At 41.3% G+C, this 26,135-nt stretch overlaps 1 protein-coding gene and 1 long non-coding RNA gene across 3 annotated transcripts in view; both read left to right on the top strand.

Annotated features, from left to right (window-relative positions):
* Positions 1 to 3,395: 3,395 nt before the first annotated feature.
* LOC133543730 (protein-glutamine gamma-glutamyltransferase K-like) overlaps positions 3,396 to 26,135 on the top strand; it is an 82,039-nt gene continuing 59,299 nt past the window's right edge. The window contains exons 1-4 of one of the 2 annotated variants that reach the window (XM_061888481.1): positions 3,396 to 3,709; positions 3,906 to 4,061; positions 18,696 to 18,949; positions 19,021 to 19,212. In XM_061888481.1, the coding sequence (XP_061744465.1) occupies positions 18,697 to 18,949; positions 19,021 to 19,212 (445 nt within the window). In that variant the 5' untranslated portion in view covers positions 3,396 to 3,709; positions 3,906 to 4,061; position 18,696. The remainder of the gene's footprint in view (positions 3,710 to 3,905; positions 4,062 to 18,695; positions 18,950 to 19,020; positions 19,213 to 26,135) is intronic. The other variant, XM_061888480.1, reaches the window with a different exon arrangement.
* LOC133543731 (uncharacterized) overlaps positions 21,755 to 26,135 on the top strand; it is a 28,637-nt gene continuing 24,256 nt past the window's right edge. The window contains exon 1 of the long non-coding RNA XR_009804505.1: positions 21,755 to 23,243. This is a non-coding gene — a long non-coding RNA (uncharacterized LOC133543731). The remainder of the gene's footprint in view (positions 23,244 to 26,135) is intronic.

Below are 26,135 nucleotides of genomic sequence, written 5' to 3'. Positions count from 1 at the left end.
GGCAGTTGCAGCACGCAAGCCCAAGAATATGAATGAACTGGAGGCCTTTGCCCAAGAGGAATGGGCTAAAATACCTGTAGATGGTTGCAAGAAGCTTGTGTCCGGTTATGTATCACCTTTGAAGGATGTCATTACTGCCAAAGGGTGTTCTATTAAGTACTAAAGATGCATGTAACGAGGGGGTTGAATCATTTTGTCAATGAGATATTAAGAAAAACATTTTTTTTTGGTATTTTGTAAAATACAGTGTTACAATTTAATTTGCATTTGTCTATTTGACACATCTTTATTTGATATGACTATAAACAAATACGGAATACATTTCCAACTTGCTAAAACACCAAAATTGTGTGGGGATTGAATACTTTTGATCACAACTGTACAATCGGGCAGAAGGCGGGGTACGCCCTGAACAAGTCGCCACCTCATCACAGATAGACAGACAACATTCACACACGAGGGCCAATTTAGTGTTACCAATCATCCTATCCCCTGGTGCATGTCTTTGGATTGAGCCGCGTTAAACAGCCACTTGTTGCCGCTAATGATAATGGTTTGTACACCTGTGTGCATTGTAAATGTATATTTGTTGTTTAATAAAAGAAATAAAAACCGTCAAAAAAATTCAAATTATCTGCCATTATGTGTGTCCGCCTGTAAGTGCTTTAAGACGGTGAAGGGGCTCAGCAGCACCCGCTGCTCGGTAGGGACAGAAACTGCAGAGGGAAAGAAGTCAGTCTCCAAACAGAAAAAAAACACCAGAAATCAAAGCTCTATTTGCCGCTCGTCGTTTTTAACAAAGAAAATGTCGCTAAGAGGATCTGGAAAGTCTCCGGTTCAACCTCAGAACAACAGAATGAATATTGAAAAATGCTCCCACGGATGTTTAGAACAGAAGCTTGCTGATTCGCTCATTTCGCTGTCAATAAAAAAGGGAATCAATGTTATGGTCTTGACTAAGGGGAGGTGACGGCAACTGACACCAGAGGACTTATTTTCAACAATGTATTATATATATATATATAGTAAATATATATATAATAATAAACAATACTAACAAATCAATCAATCAATCAATGTTTACTTATATAGCCCCAAATCACTAGTGTCTCAAAGGGCTGCACAAACCACTACGACATCCTCGGTAGGCCCACATAAGGGCAAGGAAAACTCATACCCAGTGGGACGTCGGAGACAATGATGACTATGAGAACCTTGGAGCGGAGGAAAGCAATGGATGTCGAGCAGGTCTTACATTATACTGTGAAAGTTCAATCCATAATGGATCCAACACAGTCGCAAGAGTCCAGTCCAAAGCGGATCCAACACAGCAGCGAGAGTCTCGTTCACAGCGGAGCCAGCAGGAAAACATCCCAAGCGGAGGCGGATCAGCAGCGCAGAGATGTCCCCAGCCGATACACAGGCGAGCAGTACATGGCCACCGGATCGGACCGGACCCCCTCCACAAGGGAGAGTGGGACATAGGAGAAAAAGAAAAGGAACGGCAGATCAACTGGTCTAAAAAGGGAGTCTATTTAAAGGCTAGAGTATACAAATGAGTTTTAAGGTGAGACTTAAATGCTTCTACTGAGGTGGCATCTCGAACTTTTACCGGGAGGGCATTCCAGAGTTTATATTTTACAATCAAGTCAAATGTAACAAACAAAGCGAAATATGAACGTGATGGGTAAACATCTGATATATGTGATATATCACTAAGCTTTAGAACTTTGCTGTAAAAATCTCCTTCCGCGTCTGTCCCTGACCCCCACATTTCAGACTCTGGAAACACTCTGTGGAAACGCTCCCCACCCACACTGCTTGGTGCCTCGTCTGAGCTGCTGTGACTTACATTACCGTAGTACAAACCCAGTTTCCATATGAGTTGGGAAATTGTGTTAAATGTAAATATAAACGGAATACAATGATTTGCAAATCATTTTCAACCCATATTCAGTTGAATATGCTACAAAGACAACATATTTGGTGTTCAAACTGATAAAAAAAAAATTTGTGCAAATAATCATTAACTTTAGAATTTGATGCCAGCCACACGTGACAAAGTAGATGGGAATGGATAACCATGACCTTCGATCCCTCAGACAGCACTGTATCAAAAACCGACATCAATCTCTAAAGGGTATCATCACCACATGGGCTCAGGAACACTTCAGAAAACCACTGTCACTAAATACAAATGGTCCCTACATCTGTAAGTGCAAGTTAAAGCTCTACTATGCAAAGCCAAAGCCATTTATCAACAACATCCAGAAACGCCGCCGGCTTCTCTGGCCCCGAGAACATCTACAAACCCCATTCCCACATGAGTTGGTAAATTGTGCTAGATGTAAATATAAACAGAATACAATCATTTGCAAATTATTTTCATCCCATATTCAGTTAAATATGCTACAAAGACAACATATTTGATGTTCAAACTGATAAACATTTTCCTTTTTTTGCAAATAATCATTAACTTTAGAATTTGATACCAGCAACACGTGACAAAGAAGTTGTGAAAGGTGGCAATAAATACTGATAAAGTTGAGGAATGCTCATCAAACACTTATTAGGAACATCCCACCGGTGTGCAGGCTAATTGGGAACAGGTGGGTGCCATGATTGGGTATAAAAACAGCTTCCCAAAAAATGCTCAGTCTTTCACAAGAACGGATGGGGCGAGGTACACCCCTTTGTCCACAACTGCAGAGCAAATAGTCAAACAGTTTAAGAACAACAACATTTCTCAAAGTGCAATTGCAAGAAATTTAGGGATTTCAACATCTACAGTCCATAATTTCTTTAAAAGGTTCAGAGAATCTGGAGAGTTCACTACACGTAAGCGGCATGGCCGGAAACCAACGTTGAATGACTGTGACCTTCGATCCCTCAGACGGCACTGTATCAAAAACCGACATCAATCTCTAAAGGATATCACCACATGGGCTCAGGAACACTTCAGAAAACCACTGTCACTAAATACAGTTGGTCCCTCCATCTGAGGGTGCAAGTTAAAGCTCTACTATGCAAAGCGAAAGCCATTTATCAACAACATCCAGAAACGCCGCCGGCTTCTCTGGGCCCCAAGATCATCTAAGATGGACTAAAGCAAATTGAATATGGGTTGAAAATGATTTGCAAATCATTGTATTTTGTTTATATTTACATCTAACGCAATTTTCCAACTTATATGGAAACGGGGTTTGTGCACACAACACTATATATTTAATCACTTATTTTTGGACATTTTAGGGGTAGCCGAGCTTCCCTTGCGGTCGTAGAGCAATCGCCGCTGGTTGAAATAAATGTGCGTTCGGGTTTAAAAAGAGTGTCGTCCGCCTCAAGCTGCTGTTTCTTGTTTATTAATGTTATCGACTTTGATTGTGACACAGTTCCTGAAGGCGAGTGAGCAACCGTTTCATCACCGAGCCACTCCTGTGAGCAACAATGACCCAGTTTTGCCAACAATGACTTCATCTTCTTAAATGTGAACTTCTTTGAGGTTTTTCCGGTTTCTTTATGAAATATGTAATGGTGTCCGTAGAGAGTGTTTTAACCTCCACAGCCCAAACGCTACACTGCAAGAACCGACTCAACCAGTCTGTGCTGATCGCCGAGGAATCTGTCTTTTACTGTACGTTAAAGTGCGTCGGATTGTATAGTAGATCCCTCCCTACTTCATCCTTTTCCCTGACAAAGACACCCTGAGGTAAATCATCCGAATCTTCTAGATTTATTCCAATTTTTTTTTTACTTTTGATTTCAAAACTTGCACTTGTTTTTCTTTGTTAGTACACAATATTAAGGAAAAGTAATAATCTGCAATACCGTCACTTTTAAACAGTGTTTCATGGCATTTACCTTGACATTTACGAGAGGGAAAATAATGTTTTTTTCTTTTACAGGCGTCTGTGTGTGTGTGTTTGTGTGTGTGCGCAGAGAGAAGGCGTGTCCTAAGCGTCTCCCAATGTATTTAAAAGAGGCGTGAACATGCAACTGGTCCAAGAGAGAGAAACCACAAAGTTACCAGGAACAGACGATTTCTTCCTTCATTGACTTGAGTGAGTGTGAATTTGCGTCTCTCTTGTTTCTAAAAAGCCTTTGGTAGTTAAGTTGAGTTAACTTTGTATTCAAATCTTCATTTTAAACAAGAGTTCCCTTCAGATTTCGTGATCAAAAAATTCAGCCAAGGGGGTGTTTCATAACCACGCTGATAGGATGCAAACAATGACTTTCACTGATTGCTATACAACCAAGTCCGGAATTATTCATACTTTGGGCACGTTTCTTTTGTTTTTGCACTTTTGTTTTACCGGCAAGTTTTTGTTCTTGATTGGAAATGACACAGGCGCCTCCCAGAAGATAATAGACCAGGGGTAGGGAACCTATGGCTCTAGAGCCAGATGTGGCTCTTTTGATGACTGCATCTGGCTCTCAGATAAATCTTAGCTGACATTGCTTAACACGATAATTATGAATAATTCCGCTGGAATTCACAGTGCTAAAAATAACGTTCAAAATATAAAACATTTTCATGCATTTAAATCCATCCATCGGTTTCCTACCGCAACTGTTCAAGAAGTCGCATTTATGGTAAGAAGTATTTTATGTCACGATGGGGGGGGGGGGGGGTCGCAGCTTGCTGCGGGGTCGTTCTCCCAGGAAAGCAGACAGACTACTCGGGACATGGCATTTAGGTAAAAACATGACTTAATTTAAACTAAAAAAAGATACAAACAAAAATCGCTCACAGCGGAGGCACAACTTGGGCTAAGGAAGAAAGCTAACGCATTAACAGACTATGAACATAAATCAAACAAAACTTACCTGGCATGGCATGAAGCACGAAACTATGTCAAGGCATGAAACAAGTCAGCACAGAGCAAGAAAAGATCACGTTGACGCCAGGGCGACTGACTGGCAAAGACGAGCTTAAATACTGCCTCTGATTAGTGCTCGGGAAGCAGGTGAGCGGGCATTTTGTCCACCAGAGACAGGTGGACAAAATGAGTAACCAAGGAAACCAGACAAGGGAGTGGAAAAAAACAGGAACCTAAAGAGTCCAAAAGACAAACAGCACATGGCCAAACAAAAACATGATCAACAGACATCACATTTGATTTATTATTGGTTAGCTTCAGAATAACAATGTTATGAAAAAGAATAAGATACTTTTTATACTCTAAAAATGTTGGTCTTACTTAAAAATGCATGCATTTAGTTGTATTGAGTCTTGAAAAATATGATATGGCTCTCACGGAAATACATTTTGAAATATTTGGCTTTCATGGCTCTCTCAGCCAAAAAGGTTCCCAACCCCTGTAATAGACCATGCAAAAAAAGGCATCATTGTGAAAAAAACCCAACATATTTCTCAGCGTTTATTTACATTTGAACTAAAACTTTTTCGTCAAAATAACTAGTATTGAATGTGGAAATACTGTCAAAGCGCTTTGGGCTCCTTAAAAAGGGGTAGAAAAGCGCTATACAAGTATAACCCTTTATTTATTTATTTATTTTCAGGCTAGATGGGGAGTTTAAAGGCCTACTGAAACCCACTACTACCGACCACGCAGTCTGATAGTTTATATATCAATGATGAAATATTAACATTGCAACACATGCCAATACGGCCGGTTTAGTTTACTAAATTGCAATTTTAAATTTCGCGCGAAGTATCCTGTTGAAAACATTGCAGATTGTAGCGGACATGTTGTTCCAGCCACGATCCCAGCTATAAGTCGTCTGCTTTAATCGCATCATTACACAATATTCTGGACATCTGTGTTGCTGAATCTTTTAGCAATTTGTTCAATTAATAACGGAGACGTCAAAGAAGAAAGCTGTTGGTGGAAAGCGGTGTATTGCGGCCGGCTGTAGCAACATGAACACAGCCGATGTTTCTTTGTTTACATTCCCTATAAATGACGGTGAAGCTTTAATATGGAACAGAGCGGTCAAGCGAACATGGTTCCCTACCGCATGTCAAACGGCAGGTTTCGGTGAGAAACCCTAACCACGCTGATAGGATGCAAACAATGACTTTCACTGATTGCTATACGACCTTCGCTTCGCCTCGTAGAGAAATGTGGCCTCCCTCAGAGACACTGGTGGTCACCACACCCGTGGCCATACCCCTTCGACTTTTAGGTGCCATATAATCTCACTAAAACACCAGTAACACAATAAGAAGATAAGGGATTTTCCAGAATTATCTTAGTAAATGTGTCTAATAACATCTGAATCGCTCCCACTGCCCTCGCCTTTTATTGTATTATTATTATTTGTTTTATATTTCTTGTCCTTCTCTCTAACTTTCCTCATCCACGAATCGTTCATCCTCGCTCAAATTAATGGGGAAATCGTCGCTTTCTCAGTCCGAATCGCTCTCGCTGCTGGTGGCCATGATTGTAAACAATGTGAGGCTGTGAGGAGCTCCACAACCAGGGATGTCACACGCACATATTCTCTGCATTTGACCCATCACTTCCGGTACAGGCAAGGCTTTTTTTATTAGCGACCAAAAGTTGCGAACTTTATCGTCGATGTTCTCTACTAAATTGATATGATATCGCCAAATGATCAAGTATGACACATAGAATGGACCTGCTATCCCCGTTTAAATAAGAACATCTCATTTCAGTAGGCCTTTAATTGAGTAAAATAGCATCTAAATATACATTACATCAACAATATTCTTCTTGAACATTAAAAGTTACATCATTGTGTATAGAAGTAGTGTCCCAATTGATATCAATGTTGATATCGGTCTGATATCTGCAAAAAAAAAACTTTGGAGGTTATCGAGTTTTCATGGGTTTTACTCGTGTTTACTCGTGACGGCCATTTAACATCTAAATGTCCTCCAATAAGCACATAAGATTGTCTTTTCTTGTGTTTTTGTGAAGTCACTTGCCAAAGGTAAACATGCTAGCCTATAGGTGAAGCTAGCAGCTACACAACAGCTAAGCACACAATTGCACATAAGCCAGACATTCATAATAAGTGTCCCTAATTGAACAATATTGCAGTCCAAACATAGGCTTCTGTTAATAAAAGCAAGTATCAAATAATTAAATTTGCATGTTATTTGTCCAGTAACAAACGTGTCCGCATGATTCAACTTACTGAGCTATTAAATTAACTTAATGAATTATTGTGGCCACTAAGACTTGTAAACAAAAAAAAAAGTGGTTACCACTCGACTTCGACTTAAAGACTGCCTAAGTCCATTCCAGACAATTACCAGTAAATGGGTTCGTGTTTTTCATACCTACAAAGTTTTGTGGGTAATTTCACTTGATTAAAAATGTGTTTACAAATTCCTAACAGTACAGTGCATTCAGAAAATATTGGCTTACCACATTTTGTCACGTTACAGCCTTATTCCTAAATGGAATACATGTTGTCCTCAAAATTCTACACACAATACCCCAAAATGACGATATGAATTTTTTTTTTTCATTTCTGTTTTGCGAAAATGTTTAAACTAAACTAAAAAAAAAAAATAATCACATGTACATAGAGTAAGTATTCACAGCCTTTTCTCAATACTTTGTTGATGCACTTTTGGCAGCAATTACAGCCCCAAGTCTTTTTTGACTCCGATGCCACAAGCTTGGTACACCTATCCTTTGGGCAGTTTTACCCATTCCTCTTTGAAGAACCTCTCAAGCTCCATCAGGTTGGATGAGGAGCGTTGGTTTTCATCCAAAGGTGCATCAACAAAGTATAAAGTATTGAGCAAAGGATGTGGAAACTTATAAAAGCCTGCTCTGTGGCCTTGTGGTTAGAGTGTCCGCCCCTGAGATCGGTAGGTCGTGAGTTCAAACCCCGGCCGAATCATACCAAAGACTATAAAAATGGGACCCATTCCCTCCCTGCTTGGCAATCATCATCAAAGGTTGGAATTGGGGGTTAAATCACCAAAAATGATTCCCAGGAGCGGCCACTGTTGCTGCTCACTGCTCCCCTCACCTCCCAGGGGGTTGATCCAAGGGGATGGGTCAAATATTGAGAGTAATTTCACCACACCCGGTATCAGTGATACTTTAAAACCTCTAAAGGCTTATTGGCCACATGCGTGGACAGCACCTTTTAGCTCTTATTTCCAAAATTGTGTACACTACTGAATTGGGGTCTTATGGCCACTTATGTGAACACTTATTCTGCCATCTGGTGGTGTCAGAAGAGTATAACATACAATGGAATTTGGGGAAAAAAAGTGTAAAAATAAGAATTAGCATGTCGCTAAACAGGAAATACACATTTGTGTACTTATGGACTAAGTTCATCATATCAAAATATGATTCTTAGGTTTTATTCTAATTAGGGTCCAATAAGCCCAAATAGCAAAGACAAATAAAATAAGCATGTTACCAAACAGCTTGAGCCTTAAGAGGTTTTAACTTTAACTTTTTGCCAGTAAATGAGTGTCTCCATGGTGGAAGCTGGTGTACACGCAACAACAGTCTTAGTAGATCACCCGCAACAATCCCACTAATATTACACACAATTTTAACCTACTCAGTGGCCTACTGGTTAGAGTGTCACCCACATCTGCGGTCCTCTCCAAGGTTTCTCATCGTCATTCACGTTGACATCCCACTGGGTTGTGAGTTTTTCCTTGCCCTTTTGTGGGATCTGAACCAAAAATTTTGTCGTGGCTTGTGCAACCCTTTGAGACACTTGCGATTTAGGGCTATATAAATAAACATCGATTTTACCCCGCCTTCCCCCCAATTGTAGCTGAGACCCCAAAGGGAATAAGCGGTAGGAAATGGATGGATGGATGGATGGATGATTGAGTTTGAACCCCTGCCCGAGTCACACCAAAGACTATAAAAAAGGAGACCCATTACCTCCCTGCTTGGCACTCAGCATCAAGGGATGGAATTGGGAGTTAAATCACCCAAAATTATTCCCGGGCGCTGCCACTGCTGCTGCTCACTGCTCCCCTCACCTCCCAAGGGGTGGAGCAAGAGGATGAGTCAAATGCAGTGTGTAATTTCCCCACACCTAGTGTTACTTTAACTTATGCACAGTACATTTTTTTGAAAATCATTATTATTTATACAGTTTAAAAACAAGAAATAATGTATTCCATTTTGGAATAACATAACACAATGTGGAAAAAGTGAAGCGCTGCAAATACTCCCAGGGTGCACTGTTAACAAGCACACCAATTGTAAGAAACCCTGGGAAACTAAAAATATAACGAGCCCAAGTGAATGTTTCTTTGTTAGTCCCAGAGGTCCACCAAGAGCTGCCGGCAGGCACGCTGGTCATGAGTGAGCCCCAAGGGGTGACTGCCGAATCACCGCCCTCCTTGTTACGCCGGATCCGAATCTTGTTTTGTTTTTTTCAAAAAATGACAATCATTCATAGAATTTTTTTCTCGGGCTGATGGTTTGATGGAATGTTGCATACCGGGTGACTTAAAAGTGTGTGACGATGCTAAGGTATTATTACAGTTGTCAGTCTTGCGTTTATCGGGTCAAAAAAAAAAAGCCCACCAACGGACTTTAATCTAGCCCAGTGGTTCTCAACCTTTTTTCAGTGATGTACCCCCCCGTGAACATTTTTTTAATTCGAGTACCCACTAATCAGAGCAAAGCATTTTTGGTTGAAAAAAAAGAGATATAGAAGTAAAATACACTATGTCATCAGTTTCTGATTCATTAAATTGTGTAACAGTGCAAAATATTGCTCATTTGTAGTGTTCTTTCTTGAACTATTTGGAAAAATAAATCTTTCACATCAATATTTATGGAACATGTCCACAAAAAATCAAGCTGTCAACACTGAATATTGCATGGTTGCATTTCTTTTCACAGTTTATGAACTTACATTCATATATTTATTCAATAAATATATTCATAAAGGATTTTTGAATTTTTGCTATTTTTAGAAAATGTTTAAAAATCTCACGTACCCCTTGGCATAACTTCAAGTACCCACATTTAGGAACCACTGATCTAGCCCATATGGAGCGTGGCTCCACGCAGGCCTTCCTACAAAAGCCGCCCATCCATTTTCTACCGCTTATTCCCTGATATATATTTTTTTGACTGCGTGGCGACTGCCAACTTGGATTATATCTCCGCTTTTGTGTGCAGTGAACAGTCCACCTTGGCTCTTCGCCTCGTGGTCATGAGTGGGTGAAAAATGTGCACATGTGGAGGTAGGACACAATCCCCCCGCGGTCTTTCGTGTTGGCTGTCACGCTCGCTTACTTAGTTAGGATTACGCTCAAACTATGCGACTAATTTTGTTTCAACTTCGTGGGAGGTTGGCACAGGGGCCAGGAAAGGAAGACTTTCAATTTTGGTGCAGGGCTGCAGTAATTTATTGCCACTTTTCTCCTATATTGGGGCCAAGTGGGGGCAGCAAGGTGGCACAGTATAGTGCAAGGGTCGGCAACCCAAAATGTTGAAGGAGCCATATTGGACAAAAAATAAAATCGGTCTGGAGCCGCAAAAAATTCAAAGCCTTATATAAGTCTTATAATGAAGAAAACACCTTATATTACCATGATTTGATTAACGTGGACCCCGACTTAAACAAGTTGAAAAACTTTTTCGGGTGTTACCATTTAGTGGTCAATTGTACGGAATATGTACTGAACTGTGCAATCTACTAAGAAAAGTTTCACTCAATCAATCAATCAATCAATATAAGCTATATTAGCCCACGATCAAAGGCTGGTGCAAATCTACGTTGACAGAAATGTTGTATTTCATTTTTTTCCCCTATACATTTTTGCAACATTGCAAAACATTAGTAAAATGGATGCTTCTCAGAGGGTGATATAACTTGCAGCCATGGATTGATTAGCACTCCAGCAAATCAAAAAAGTCAACAAAGCTCACTTTTGTGCATTCACGCACAGTATAAAACATTTGGTGGACAAAACTAGACAAAGAAGGAGTGGCATGAAACTTTAAAAAAAACTTTTCTGTGGCATAATCGGAAAAAGTTACAACCTACGATGAGTTCAAGGATCGCTGACATTAGTAGGACAAAACAGTGTTTTCCAAATACTCTCATCAGTGAAGCATGTATAACATAAACTGGGGGATTTTTTTCACAATTTGGAAAGTTTGTGTCATGTTTGTTCTCCGACAGAAAATATATTAAAACAAAATTATTATTTTTTTTCATCTTTTTCCATTTTCACACATTTCTCCCATATTGGGGCCAAGTGGGGGCAGCATGGTGGCACATCATAGTGCAGGGGTCGGCAACCCAAAATGTTGAAGGAGCCATATTGGACAAAAAATTTAAAAATAAAATCGGTCTGGAGCCGCAAAAAAATCAAAGCAACATTGCAAAACATTAGTAAAATGGAGGCTTCTCAGAGCGTGAGATAACTTGCAGCCATGGATTGACCAAATATGCCTGATTAGCACTCCAGCAAATCAAAGAAATCAACAAAGCTCACTTTTGTGCATTCACGCACAGTATAAAACGTTTGGTGGACAAAACTAGACAAAGAAGGAGTGGCATAAAACTTAAAAAAATAATTCTGTGGCAGCATGGGAAAAAGTTACAAGCTACGATGAGTTCAAGGATCCCTGACATTTGTAGGACAAAACGGTGCTTTCCAAATACTCTCATCAGTGAAGCATGTATAACTGGGGTAGGGAACCTATGGCTCTAGAGCCAGATGTGGGTCTTTTGATGACTGCACCTGGCTCTCAGATAAATCTTAGCTGACAACGCTTAACACATAAAGTAATTAATTATTCCGCTGGTAATCACAGTGTTAAAAGTAACGTTCAAATTATTCTCATGCATTTTAATCCAACCATCCATTTTCTATCGCACCTGTTCAAAATGTCGCATTAATGGTAAGAAGTATTATATTTATTATTGATTGCCTTTAGCATAACAATGTTATTAAAAATAATAAGACACTTATTATACTCTAAAAATGTTAGTCTTACTTAAAAATGCACGTATTTAGTTGTATTCAGTGCTAAAAAATATTTTATGGCTCTCAGGGAAATACATTTTGAAATATTTGGCTTTCATGGCTCTCTCAGCTAAAAAGGTTCCCGACCCCTGATGTATAACATAAACTGTGGGATTTCTCACAATTAGGAAGGTTTGTGTCATGTTTGTTCTCCCACAGAAAATATATTAAAACAAAAAATATATTTTTTTCTTCATCTTTTTCCTTTTTCATACATATCTGAAAGAGGTCCAGGGAGCAACTAGGGAGGCGCCAAAGAGCTGCATGCGGCTCGAGCGCCGCGGGTTGCTTACCCCTGGTATAGCGCTTGTGCCTCACGATACGAAGGTCCTGAGTAGTCCTGAGTTCAATCCCGGGCTCAGGATCTTTCTGTGTGGAGTTTTGCATGTTCTCCCCGTGACTGTGTGGGTTCCCTCCGGGTACTCCGGCTTCCTCCCACCTCCAAAAAACATGCCCCTAGGGATAGGTTGATTGGCAAAACTAAAATTGGCCCTAGAATGTGAATGTTGTCTGTCCATTTGTGTTAGCCCTGTGATAAGGTAGCGACTTGTCCAGGGTGTACACCGGCTTCCGCCCGAATGCACTCCCCGCGGCCCCAAAAGGGACAAGCGGTGGTAAATGGATGGAGGGGGCCAAGTGGAGCCGTGACCCAGCAGGGCCAGCAGATGCCTATGCAGTGAGAACAGTTTTTACTCCACCTTCCCTTTCCCTCTTGATCCTTTTGAAGTTCCCTGTCAAAGTTGAGCTTTGCAGTTATTAGATAAAACGGTTAAGACCTGATCGACTGAGATCCAAATAAAAAGTGCTAAACTATAAAATTGGGTGTCATAGGGCTGGGCGATATGGCCTTTTTTTAATATCTCGATATTTTTAGGCCATGTCACGATACACGATATATATCTCCGTATTTTGCCTTAGCCTTGAATGAACACTTGATGCATATCATCACAGCAGTATGATGATTCTATGTGTCTACATTGAAACATTATTCTTCATACTGCATTCATTTATGCTCATTTTTTAAACTTTCATGCAGAGAAGGAAATCACAACTAAGTCCAAAAGTGTATTTCTTAAACAGTTATTAAGCAGTGGCACAGACATTCATGTCATTTCCAAAACAGAAAGTGCAAGATTGTCAGAGACATTTTAAAAACAAGCTACAAACCCCGTTTCCATATGAGTTGGGAAATTGTGTTGGATGTAAATACAAATGAAATACAATGATTTGCAAATCTTTTTCAACCCATATTCAGTTGAATGCACTACAAAGATAAGATATTTGATGTTCAAACTCATAAACTTTGTTTTTTTTTTGCAAATCATAATTAACTTAGAATTTCATGGCTGCAACACGTGCCAAAGTAGTTGGGAAAGGGCATGTTCACCACTGTTACATCACCTTTTCTTTTAACAACACTCAATAAACGTTTGGGAACTGAAGAAACTAATTGTTGAAGCTTTGAAAGTGGAATTCTTTACCATTCTTGTTTGATGTACAGCTTAAGTTGTTCAACAGTCTTGTTGTCGTATTTTACGCTTCATAATGCGTCACACATTTTCGATGAGAGACATGTCTAGACTGCAGGCGAGCCAGGAAAGTACCCACACTCTTTTACTACGAAGCCACGCTGTTGTAACAAGTGGCTTGGCATTGTTTTGCTAAAATAAGCAGGGGCGTCCATGATAACGTTGCTTGGGTGACAACAATTGTTGCTCCAAAACCTGTATGGACCATTCAGCATTAATGGTGCCTTCACAGATGTGTAAGTTACCCATGCCTTGAGCACTAATGCACCCCCATACCATCACAGATGCTGGCTTTTGAACTTTGCGCCTATAACAATCTGGATGGTTATTTTCCTCTTTGTTCCAGTCTACACCACGTCTACGGTTTCCAAATATAATTTGAAATGTGGACTTGTCCGACCACAGAACACTTTTCCACTTTGCATCAGTCCATCTTAGATGAGCTCGGGCCGAGGGAAGCCGGCGGCGTTTCTGGGTGTTGTTGATAACTGGGTTTTGCTTTGCATAGCAGAGTTTTAACTTGCACTTACAGATGTTGCAACCAACTGTAGTTACTGACAGTGTTTTTTATGAAGCCCATGTGGTGATATCCTTTACACACTGATGTCGGTTTTTGATGCAGTACCGCCTGAGGGATCAAAGATCCGTAATATCGTCGCTTACGTGCAGTGATTTCTCCAGATTCGCTGAACCTTTTGATGATTTTACGGACCTTGGATGGTAAAATAGCTCAATGAGAAATGTTGTATTAAAACTGTTTGACAATTTGCTTACAAATTGGTGACCCTCACCCCATCCTTGTTTGTGAATTACTTAGCATTTCATGGAAGCTGCTTTTATACCCAATCATGGCACCCACCTGTTCCCAATTAGCCTGCACACCTATGGGATGGTCCAAATAAGTGTTTGATGAGCATTCCTCAACTTTTTTAGTATTTATTGCCACCTTTCCCAACTTATTCGTCATGTGTTGCTGGCATCAAATTCTAAAGTTAATGATTATTTGCAAAAAAAACATTTTTTTTATCAGTTTGAACATCAAATATGTTGTCTTTGTAGCATATTCAACTGAATATGCTAGGGGCAGCATAGCTCGGTTGGTAGAGTGGCCGTGCCAGCAACTTGAGGGTTGCAGGTTCGATTCCCGCTTGTGCCATCCTAGTTACTGCCGTTGTGTCCTTGGGCAAGACACTTTACCCACCTGCTCCCAGTGCCACCCACACTGGTTTAAATGTAACTTAGATATTGGATGTCACTATGTAAAGCGCTTTGAGTCACTTGAGAAAAGCGCTATATAAATATAATTCACTTCACTTCAATATGGGTTAAAAATGATTTGCAAATCAGCTAGAAGTGAGTTACTAGGTTTTTCATTTGGACAGCAGACCTGCTCAAAGCCATGTCACTCCTTAGTGGTCCCTGGAACCCGCAAGACGGCACGAGTCTTTCACAAACATCAAATATGTTTTTTATTCAACTGAGTATGGGTTGAAAATGATTTGCAAATCATTGTATTCCGTTTATATTTACATCTAACACAATTTCCCAACTCATATGGAAACAGGGTTTGCAGAATATCGGCAAAAAAGCCATAATCGGACACTACTGCACTGACCTGTTTTCAGTTCTAGGTGAAGTTTGTCTGTTTGGGCGTGGAAAGGCCGAGACAAGGTAACATTGCGATAAAATATCTGGAGAAAGGGCACACGTCCATGAGAGCAGATTCAATCCATGGCTCAATCGGCAAGAAAATGAAAGCTCAAGAAAACATCCATACGTTTGATGACTTTGTAGCTCTTTGTAAGACAGCATCAAGATGGATTGGTTTTCCTTTGTTTTCGCAAAATCAGCTAGACGTGAGTTACTAGGTTTTGCCTTTGGACGGGAGACCTGCTCAAAGCCGTGTCCTTCCTTAGTGGTCCCTGGAACCCGCAAGACGGCACGAGTCTTTCACAAACATCAAATATGTTTTTTATTCAACTGAATATGGGTTGAAAATGATTTGCCAATCATTGTATTCCGTTTATATTTACATCGAACACAGTTTCCCAACTCATATGGAAACGGGGTTTGTACTTTGTGCAGCCAACAAGACTTCATGTGCTACCATAGAAGATGTGATCTTTGGCACATATCTTAGCTCTTCATCATAGTTCTTGTTGTGTTTTTTTTTTTTGTAGCAGTGCATTGTTAAAGTGCAGGGAGCCATTCAGCAGCACGACACACTCGAGCTGCAAGGAGGTGTTTTCTCTGCTGTCTGTCCGTCTGTCTTGTCTTCAACCCACTCTTTGTCTTGGTGCCATTTTCATATGAATGCAGCGTGAGCCCATTGTTGCCGTCCCTTTTTTGTTCCAAGCCTCGCTGGCTGGTGACTTCGCCGCGCTGCTTGAAACGTGCCTGTGACGTTACGACGTTAAATACATCCATCCTTTTAAACATACGCCGGATGAAGACCCACTGGAATCGTCGGCTATAGTTTTGTTAAGTGTGCTCAGAAAAGGGGACGCTAAAGGAGTGCTAATGTGATCACATTTGTACGATAAATCGAATCACGCGTCGACTCCCTCGAGGCTTTGTCCCAACGTTCCGTCAACGTCGCCGTTAGGTATCTTTTCAACCCAATTACAAAATAGCACTTGCTGCTTTTTGTCACAGAGGATCTTAAGCAGGTGCAAGTGTGTGAAATCCTTAAAGAATTTAGTGCTCCCAACACAGAATGTTACATATGTTGTAATTTAGTAGGCGCTTAATTGTTTGCCACTTAATTGCTTCTTTTTTTTTTTATTAAATTGAATGCAATTTAGTGGAAGAAGCGAGTAATGAGGAGAGTTTTTGTGATTGTTTCCGTGCAAGAAAAAACAAAGTTCATTCAACAAAGTGTTTTAAATTAAAGGCCTACTGAAACCCACTACTACCGACCATGCAGTCTGATAGTTTATATATCAATGATGAAATATTAACATTGCAACACATGCCAATACGGCCTTTTTAGTTTACTAAATTGCAATTTTAAATTTTGCGTGGAAGTATCATGCTAAAACATCGCGGTATGATGACGCGTGCGTGTGACGTCATGCATTGTAGAGCAGTGGTGCCCAACCACCGGGCCGCGGCCCGGTCCTGGGCTGTGGCCCAATTGGTACCGGGCTGCAGAAGAATTCTTTATACATTTTTATTTAATTTTTTAAATTTTTAATTAATTAATTAACTATCCATCCATCTTCTTCCGCTTATCCGAGGTCGGGTCGAGGGGGCAACAGCCTAAGCATGGAAACCCAGACTTCCCTCTCCCCAGCCACTTCGTCTAGCTCTTCCCGGGGGATCCCGAGGCGTTCCCAGGCCAGCCGGGAGACATAGTCTTCCCAACGTATTAATTAATTAAAAATTTTTTTTTAAATTAAATCAACATAAAAAAACACAAGATACACACACAATTACTGCACAAACCCAAAAACCTCCCTTTTTCATGAAAAAAACCTGCCTTTTTCATGACAAAAACCTCCCTTTTTCATGACAAAGAAGCCCCACCCCCAGCCCCAACCCCCACCGCCGGGCCGCAGGACAAATTATCAAGCGTTGACCGGTCCGCAGCTACAAAAGGGTTGGGGACCACTGTTGTAGAGGACATTTTGTTCCAGCACCATTCACAGCTATAAGTCGTCTCTTTTCATCGTATAACTCCACAGTGTTATGGACCTCTGTGTTACTGAATCTTTTGCAATTTGTTCAATGAATAATGGAGACGTCAAAGAAGAAAGCTGTAGGTGGGAAGCGGTGTATTGCGGCCGCTTTTAGCAACACAAACACAGCCGGTGTTTTATTGTTTACATTCCCGAAAGATGAGGGTGAAGCTTTACTATGGAACAGAGCGGTCAAGCGAACACGGTTGGATTGGACCACACACACAAAGTACAGTGTATTATGCAGAGATCATTTCGAAAGATCATGTTTCAAAGAGGGTCCCTTGCGAGGAGCAGAGATGGGCAAGAAGAAAGGATTTCAGCAGGATATTTCGGCACGAAATTTATAAAGTTGCAATTTAGTAAACTAAAAAGGCCGTATTAGCATGTGTTGCAATGTTAATATTTCATCATTGATATATAAACTATCAGACTGCGTGGTCGGTAGTAGCGGGTTTCAGTAGGCCTTTAATGTTTATTGTTGTGTTTGCTGTTGTTGTTTTTGTCTCTCTGTCTAATCCCCCTCTTATCCCCACAATTTCCCCCTCTGTCTTCCTTTTTTTCTCTTTCTATCCCCTCCTGCTCCGGCCCGGCTGCACCAAATGATAATATAAATACATTTAATAAAGTCAAATCTAAATAAGGCAACAAGAGAAGTATCCTACACTCCTCTTTTGTATAGTAAATCTGAACAGCCGATACGGGCATCTACATCAACTATATGATTTGCCTAAGAAGCTGGACAGGACAAAAAAAAAAATATTATTGGCGCTACACAGCGAAAGTCATAAATTTTACTTTTTGAAACCGATAGCGATCATTTCCGATATTACATTTTAAAGCATTTATCGGACGATAACATGGGCAGTCCAATATTATCGGACATTTCTACTGAATTACAGACACACATGTTAGTTATGATCAGCGTCGACGAACACTTTTGCAGCAATAATCCTTTCATACTTTTTTCAAGCACCATGCCATCATCAATAGCGTCACATGTCTTTCCGCATGAATCAAGCAAGGAGGACTGATTCAATATTGTCACAAAATACTTCCAGGGGGGTCGACGGAGACAAAAGCGTGACTTTAATTACTCTAACGCTGCCGTGAAAGGAGCCTTTCATGCTGCTCCTTTTCCATCCCTTTTTTTTTTTTTTTTTTGGAGCATGTTGATAATTTCTGCAGCCGATTATTTAAGGATGCATTTACTGGGAGAGCAACAGCGGCCATTGTGTGAGGATTTCAGTGCGATCAGGGGGCGGTCGGGCTGTCAGGAAACAAAAAGGACGATAGCGCTAATTAAAAATGAGTCATCATTAATGACTGCTGTTTTAATAAGATGGCTTACAAGAGCCGCTGAGTTCGGCCGTGTGCGCCGACGCATCATGTCCTCCGCGTGATTGCGCTAATTGAATGAGCTCGGTCGCCGTCGAGCGTTTAAACAAGCTTAAGCTGTTGACTTCTCTAATTAGCCGTCTCTAACGGCGACCTTTTTTTTCCTCCCAGGATGCCCGTGGAGACGCGCTCGCCCAGAGACACGTCCGCCGTGGGCCGGTTTCCGAGCGTCACCCTCGCGTCGGCCGACGAGGACGAGGAGCCGCCGGAAGAACGGGACGATGCGTGCCGGCGCTGGCTGCGGGGCGCCTGCCTGTGCTGCCGTCTCGAGTCCGAGTCCGACGACCTCAAGGACACGCTGGTCACGGCGGTGGAGGACGCGGGGGCCGGCCAGAGGCCTGCGACGGAAGACAGCGAGCTCCACGGTACTGACCTGGCGTGTCCCGCGTGTTGCGCGTCGTCTAAACTCCCGTGTCCTCTGCGCTTCGTTACACAGAGCTGCCCCTCCGTGTGGTATCTGTAGATCTGCTGAGAAGCAAAGCGGCGCAGAACCGCGTGGAGCACCGCACCGACCTCTACCAGGGCGACCACTGCATCGTCCGCAGGGGGCAGAAGTTCCACATGTGGCTTACCTTGTCTCGGCCTTTCCACGCCCAAACAGACAAACTTCACCTAGAACTGAAAACAGGTCAGTGCAGTAGTGTCCGATTATGGCTTTTTTGCCGATATCCTACAAGCCCTGTTTCCATATGAGTTGTGAAATTGTGTTAGATGTAAAAATAAACAGAATACAATGATTTGCAAATAATTTTCAACCCATATTCAGTTGAATAAAAAACATATTTGATGTTTGTGAAAGACTCGTGCCGTCTTGCGGGTTCCAGGGACCACAAAGGAAGGACACGGCTTTGAGCAGGTCTCCCGTCCAAAAGAAAAACCTAATAACTCACTTCTAGCTGATTTTGAGAAAACAAAGGAAAACCAATCTATCTCGATGCTGTCTTACAAAGATCTACAAAGTCATCAAACGTATGGATGTTTTCTTGAGCTTTCATTTTCTTGCCGGCTGAGCCATGGATTGAATCTGCTCTCATGAACGTGTGCCCTTTCTCCAGATATTTTATCACAATCTTACCTTGTCTCGGCCTTTCCAGGCCCAAACAGACAAACTTCACCTTGAACTGAAAACAGGTCAGTGCAGTAGTGTCCGATTATGGCTTTTTTGCCGATATCCTACAAACCCTGTTTCCATATGAGTTGGGAAATTGTGTTCGATGTAAAAATAAACGGAATACAATGATTTGCAAATCATTTTCAACCCATATTAAGTTGAATAAAAAACATATTTGATGTTTGTGAAAGACTCGTGCCGTCTTGCGGGTTCCAGGGACCACAAAGGAAGGACACGGCTTTGAGCAGGTCTCCCGTCCAAAAGAAAAACCTAATAACTCACTTCTACCTGATTTTGAGAAAACAAAGGAAAACCAATCTATCTCGATGCTGTCTTACAAAGATCTACAAAGTCATCAAACGTATGGATGTTTTCTTGAGCTTTCATTTTCTTGCCGGCTGAGCCATGGATTGAATCTGCTCTCATGAACGTGTGCCCTTTCTCCAGATATTTTATCACAATCTTACCTTGTCTCGGCCTTTCCACGCCCAAACAGACAAACTTCACCTTGAACTGAAAACAGGTCAGTGCAGTAGTGTCCGATTATGGCTTTTTTGCCGATATCCTACAAACCCTGTTTCCATATGAGTTGGGAAATTGTGTTCGATGTAAAAATAAACGGAATACAATGATTTGCAAATCATTTTCAACCCATATTAAGTTGAATAAAAAACATATTTGATGTTTGTGAAAGACTCGTGCCGTCTTGCGGGTTCCAGGGGCCACTAAGGAAGGACACGGCTTTGAGCAGGTCTCCCGTCCAAAGGCAAAACCTAGTAACTCACTTCTAGCTGATTTTGAGAAAACAAAGGAAAACCAATCCATCTTGATGCTGTTTTACAAAGATCTACTAAGTCATCAAACGTATGGCTGTTTTCTTGAGCTTTCATTTTCTTGCCGACTGAGCCATGGATTGAATCCGCTCTCATGAACGTGTGCCCTTTCTCCTTATATTTATCACAATCTTACCTTGTCTCGGCCTTTCCACGCCCAAACAGACAAACTTCACCTAGAACTGAAAACAGGTCAGTGCAGTAGTGTCCGATAATGGCTTTTTTGCCGATATCCTACAAACTCTGTTTCCATATGAGTTGGGAAATTGTGTTCGATGTAAAAATAAACGGAATACAATGATTTGCAAATCATTTTCAACCCATATTCAGTTGAATAAAAAACATATTTGATGTTTGTGAAAGACTCGTGCCGTCTTGCGGGTTCCAGGGACCACCAAGGAAGGACCCGGCTTTGAGCAGGTCTCCCGTCCAAAGGCAAAACCTAATAACTCACTTCTAGATGATTTTGAGAAAACAAAGGAAAACCGATCCATCTTGATGCTGTCTTACAAAGATCTACAAAGTCATCAAACGTATGGATGTTTTCTTGAGCTTTCATTTTCTTGCCGATTGATCCATGGATTGAATCTGCTCTCATGAACGTGTGCCCTTTCTCCAGATATTTTATCACGATCTTACCTTGTCTCGGCCTTTCCACGCCCAAACAGACAAACTTCACCTAGAACTGAAAACAGGTCAGTGCAGTAGTGTCCGATTATGGCTTTTTTGCCGATATCCTACAAACCCTGTTTCCATATGAGTTGGGAAATTGTGTTAGATGTAAATATAAACGGAATACAATGATTTGCAAATCATTTTCAACCCATATTCAGTTGAATACGCTACAAAAAAAAACATATTTGATGTTTGTGAAAGACTCGTGCCGTCTCGCGGGTTCCAGGGACCACTAAGGAAGGACACGGCTTTGAGCAGGTCTCCCGTCCAAAGGCAAAACCTAGTAACTCACTTCTAGCTGATTTTGAGAAAACAAAGGAAAACCAATCTATCTTGATGCTGTCTTACAAAGATCTACAAAGTCATCAAACGTATGGATGTTTTCTTGAGCTTTCATTTTCTTGCCGGCTGAGCCATGGATTGAATCTGCTCTCATGAACGTGTGCCCTTTCTCCAGATATTTTATCACAATCTTACCTTGTCTCGGCCTTTCCACGCCCAAACAGACAAACTTCACCTTGAACTGAAAACAGGTCAGTGCAGTACTGTCCGATTATGGCTTTTTTGCCGATATCCTACAAACCCTGTTTCCATATGAGTTGGGAAATTGTGTTCGATGTAAAAATAAACGGAATACAATGATTTGCAAATCATTTTCAACCCATATTCAGTTGAATAAAAAACATATTTGATGTTTGTGAAAGACTCGTGCCGTCTTGCGGGTTCCAGGGGCCACTAAGGAAGGACACGGCTTTGAGCAGGTCTCCCGTCCAAAGGCAAAACCTAGTAACTCACTTCTAGCTGATTTTGAGAAAACAAAGCAAAACCAATCCATCTTGATGCTATTTTACAAAGATCCACTAAGTCATCAAACGTATGGCTGTTTTCTTGAGCTTTCATTTTCTTGCCGACTGAGCCATGGATTGAATCCGCTCTCATGAATGTGTGCCCTTTCTCCTTATATTTATCACAATCTTACCTTGTCTCGGCCTTTCCACGCCCAAACAGACAAACTTCACCTAGAACTGAAAACAGGTCAGTGCAGTAGTGTCCGATAATGGCTTTTTTGCCGATATCCTACAAACTCTGTTTCCATATGAGTTGGGAAATTGTGTTCGATGTAAAAATAAACGGAATACAATGATTTGCAAATCATTTTCAACCCATACTCAGTTGAATAAAAAACATATTTGATGTTTGTGAAAGACTCGTGCCGTCTTGCGGGTTCCAGGGACCACTAAGGAAGGACCCGGCTTTGAGCAGGTCTCCCGTCCAAAGGCAAAACCTAGTAACTCACTTCTAGCTGATTTTGAGAAAACAAAGGAAAACCAATCCATCTTGATGCTGTTTTACAAATATCTACTAAGTCATCAAACGTATGGCTGTTTTCTTGAGCTTTCATTTTCTTGCCGACTGAGCCATGGATTGAATCCGCTCTCATGAACGTGTGCCCTTTCTCCTTATATTTATCACAATCTTACCTTGTCTCGGCCTTTCCACGCCCAAACAGACAAACTTCACCTAGAGCTGAAAACAGGTCAGTGCAGTAGTGTCCGATAATGGCTTTTTTGCCGATATCCTACAAACTCTGTTTCCATATGAGTTGGGAAATTGTGTTCGATGTAAAAATAAACGGAATACAATGATTTGCAAATCATTTTCAACCCATATTCAGTTGAATAAAAAACATATTTGATGTTTGTGAAAGACTCGTGCCGTCTTGCGGGTTCCAGGGGCCACTAAGGAAGGACACGGCTTTGAGCAGGTCTCCCGTCCAAAGGCAAAACCTAATAACTCACTTCTAGATGATTTTGAGAAAACAAAGGAAAACCAATCCATTTTGATGCTGTCTTACAAAGATCTACAAAGTCATCAAACGTATGGATGTTTTCTTGAGCTTTCATTTTCTTGCCGATTGATCCATGGATTGAATCTGCTCTCATGAACGTGTGCCCTTTCTCCAGATATTTTATCACGATCTTACCTTGTCTCGGCCTTTCCACGCCCAAACAGACAAACTTCACCTAGAACTGAAAACAGGTCAGTGCAGTAGTGTCCGATTATGGCTTTTTTGCCGATATCCTACAAACCCTGTTTCCATATGAGTTGGGAAATTGTGTAGATGTAAAAATAAACGGAATACAATGATTTGCAAATCATTTTCAACCCATATTCAGTTGAATACGCTACAAAAAAAACATATTTGATGTTTGTGAAAGACTCGTGCCGTCTTGCGGGTTCCAGGGACCACTAAGGAAGGACACGGCTTTGAGCAGGTCTCCCGTCCAAAGGCAAAACCTAGTAACTCACTTCTAGCTGATTTTGAGAAAACAAAGGAAAACCAATCTATCTTGATGCTGTCTTACAAAGATCTACAAAGTCATCAAACGTATGGATGTTTTCTTGAGCTTTCATTTTCTTGCCGATTGAGCCATGGATTGAATCTGCTCTCATGAACGTGTGCCCTTTCTCCAGATATTTTATCACAATCTCGGGTGGGCCCTATTCTGCGTTTGCACATTGGGCAAGAGCCGTGTACAGCGTCCAGTTTTTATTTTGACCTCCACAGTTAACTGCACAAAAGAGTATGCAAGGGGAAGAATCAAGAACAATACATTTAATGAAGGTGCTTGCAACGTCCTGGGCCAATCTTCCAAATATCCCCTCGTGCCATAATAACACATAATCAGGTTGACCTTGCAAATCTCTCATTAGAGACAATAAGGCGACTGACAAAGAAGCTCCGATTGGTCCCTTGAGATACTAGGTTTTTCTGTTGTATCTACGCGGTTATGTGGTAGTTGCTAGGTCCTGCCATGCGCGTAACAGCTTACTTACGGAACAAATTACAATATCGCATACACTAATATAAAGCATATCACCTAGGAACTCCAAAATTATTATCAGCTCATTTTTGACCAAAATCGAGTTACTGGGTTTTGCCTTTGGACGGGAGAGATATGTAGACTCTGTTATTTTTCAATAAGTAAAGTCTTTGCGTGTTGCTTTTCAGCCTTCCCCGTCTCGCTCTCACTCCCTTCCGGTTTACATGCGCTGCTGCTTGTGTGGTCGTCTCTCCCTCTTGTTCCTTCGTTGTTTGGGTTGCTCTCGCTCCGCATCATCACCAGCCCCGTTCTCTCCTCTTTCTCCCCTTTTATACAGCAAGAGGAGATACATTAATCGTGTACAGGTGCGTGATCCAGACACCTGTTCTCGTTTGTGGCGTCGCCACCGGAACGCCCCGCCTCGCTGCTCGCTCGTCATCCCCCCTTGGGCTCCAGCGTGCAACACGTGACAAAGTAGTTGGGAAAGGGCATGTTCAGCAGTGTGTTACATCACCTTTTCTTTTATAAACACTCAATAAAAGTTTGGGAACTGAGGAAACTAATCGTTGAAGCTTTGAAAGTGGAATTCTTTCCCATTCTTGTTTTATGTAGAGCTTAAGTTGTCCAACAGTCCGGGGTCTAGTTGTCGTATTTTACGCTTTATAATGCGCCACACATTTTCGATGGGAGACAGGTCTGGACTGCAGGCCAGCAAGGAAAGTACCGGCACTCTTTTTTTACGAAGCCACGCTGTTGTAACACGTGCTGAATGTACCTATATTTTTAAAACCGATACCGATAATTTCCGCTATAACATTTTAAAGCAGGGGTGTCAAACTCAAATACAGAGCGGGCCAAAATGTAAAACTGACCAAAGCCGCGGGCCGAGGTTGAACAAATTAACCCTTCAATAGGGACCCAAACAAGTTTTGCATTTAATATTGACCAAGTATGGCTTATATAACTTTATAGTGACATGCAAAATCCAGTTTCAAATAATAATAATTAAAAAATATCAATGGCATATCAAATAAAATAAAAACAAAAATGTAACGTCCCACTGGGTGTGAGTTTTCCTTGCCCTTATGTGGGCCTACCGAGGATGTCGTAGTGGTTTGTGTTGTGGTTTGTGCAGCCCTTTGAGACACTAGTGATTTAGGGCTATATAAGTAAACATTGATTGATGATTGATTGATAATGCCTTTTTTCGGCGGCGGGTTTGAGTTGGGGCGGGGTTTGGTGGTAGCGGGGGTGTATATTGTAGCGTCCCAGAAGAGTTAGTGCTGCAAGGGTTTCTGGATATTTGTCCGGTTGTGTCTATGTTGTGTTATGGTGCGAATGTTCTCCCGAAATGTGTTTGTCGTTTTTGTTTGTTGTGGCTTCACAGTGTGACGCATATTTGTAACAGTGTTAACCTTGTTTATACGGCCACCCTCAGTGTGACCTGTATGGCTGTTGACCAAGTATGCTTTGCATACACTTGTGTGTGTGTGTATGAGCCGCATATATTATGTGAGTGGGCCGGCACGCTGTTTTTATGGAAGAAAAGCGGACGTGGCGACATGTAGAGAACGCCAACAGCAGTGCTTTTACGGCCCGCCCCCAATATTATTGTCCGGGTGGAAATCGGGAGAAATTCGGGAGGGACACTGAACTTCGAGAGTCTCCCGGGAAAATTGGGAGGGTTGACGAGAATGAGTATTAGCGGTGAATGTGCTCTTACGGCGGCGGGCCAGCTCTAATGTTAATTTGATATTGCCTTAAATGTGGCCCGCGGGCCAGAGTTTGACACCCATGTTTTAAAGTATTTATCGACCGATAATATCGGCAGTCCGATATTATCGGACATCTCTAGTTGTAGAGATACCAATATTTTGGTACCGGTACTAAAATAATTTTTATTTTGGTACTTTTCAGTACTTTTGTAAATAAAGGGGATCACAAAAAAATGTCATTATTGGCTTTATTTTTTTTTTTTTAATCTTAGGGGTCATTAAACATATGATACTGCAGTTAAGTCCTTTAATAAAATAGTGAACATACAAGACAACTTGTCTTTTAGTAGTAAGTAAACAAACAAAGGCTCCTAATTTAGTCTGCTAACATA

Source organism: Nerophis ophidion, linkage group LG26 (genome assembly GCF_033978795.1).
Source record: "Nerophis ophidion isolate RoL-2023_Sa linkage group LG26, RoL_Noph_v1.0, whole genome shotgun sequence".
Taxonomy (NCBI): domain Eukaryota; kingdom Metazoa; phylum Chordata; class Actinopteri; order Syngnathiformes; family Syngnathidae; genus Nerophis; species Nerophis ophidion.
Note: the sequence above shows the minus strand (reverse complement) of the source record. Positions and strands in the feature narration are given on the sequence as shown.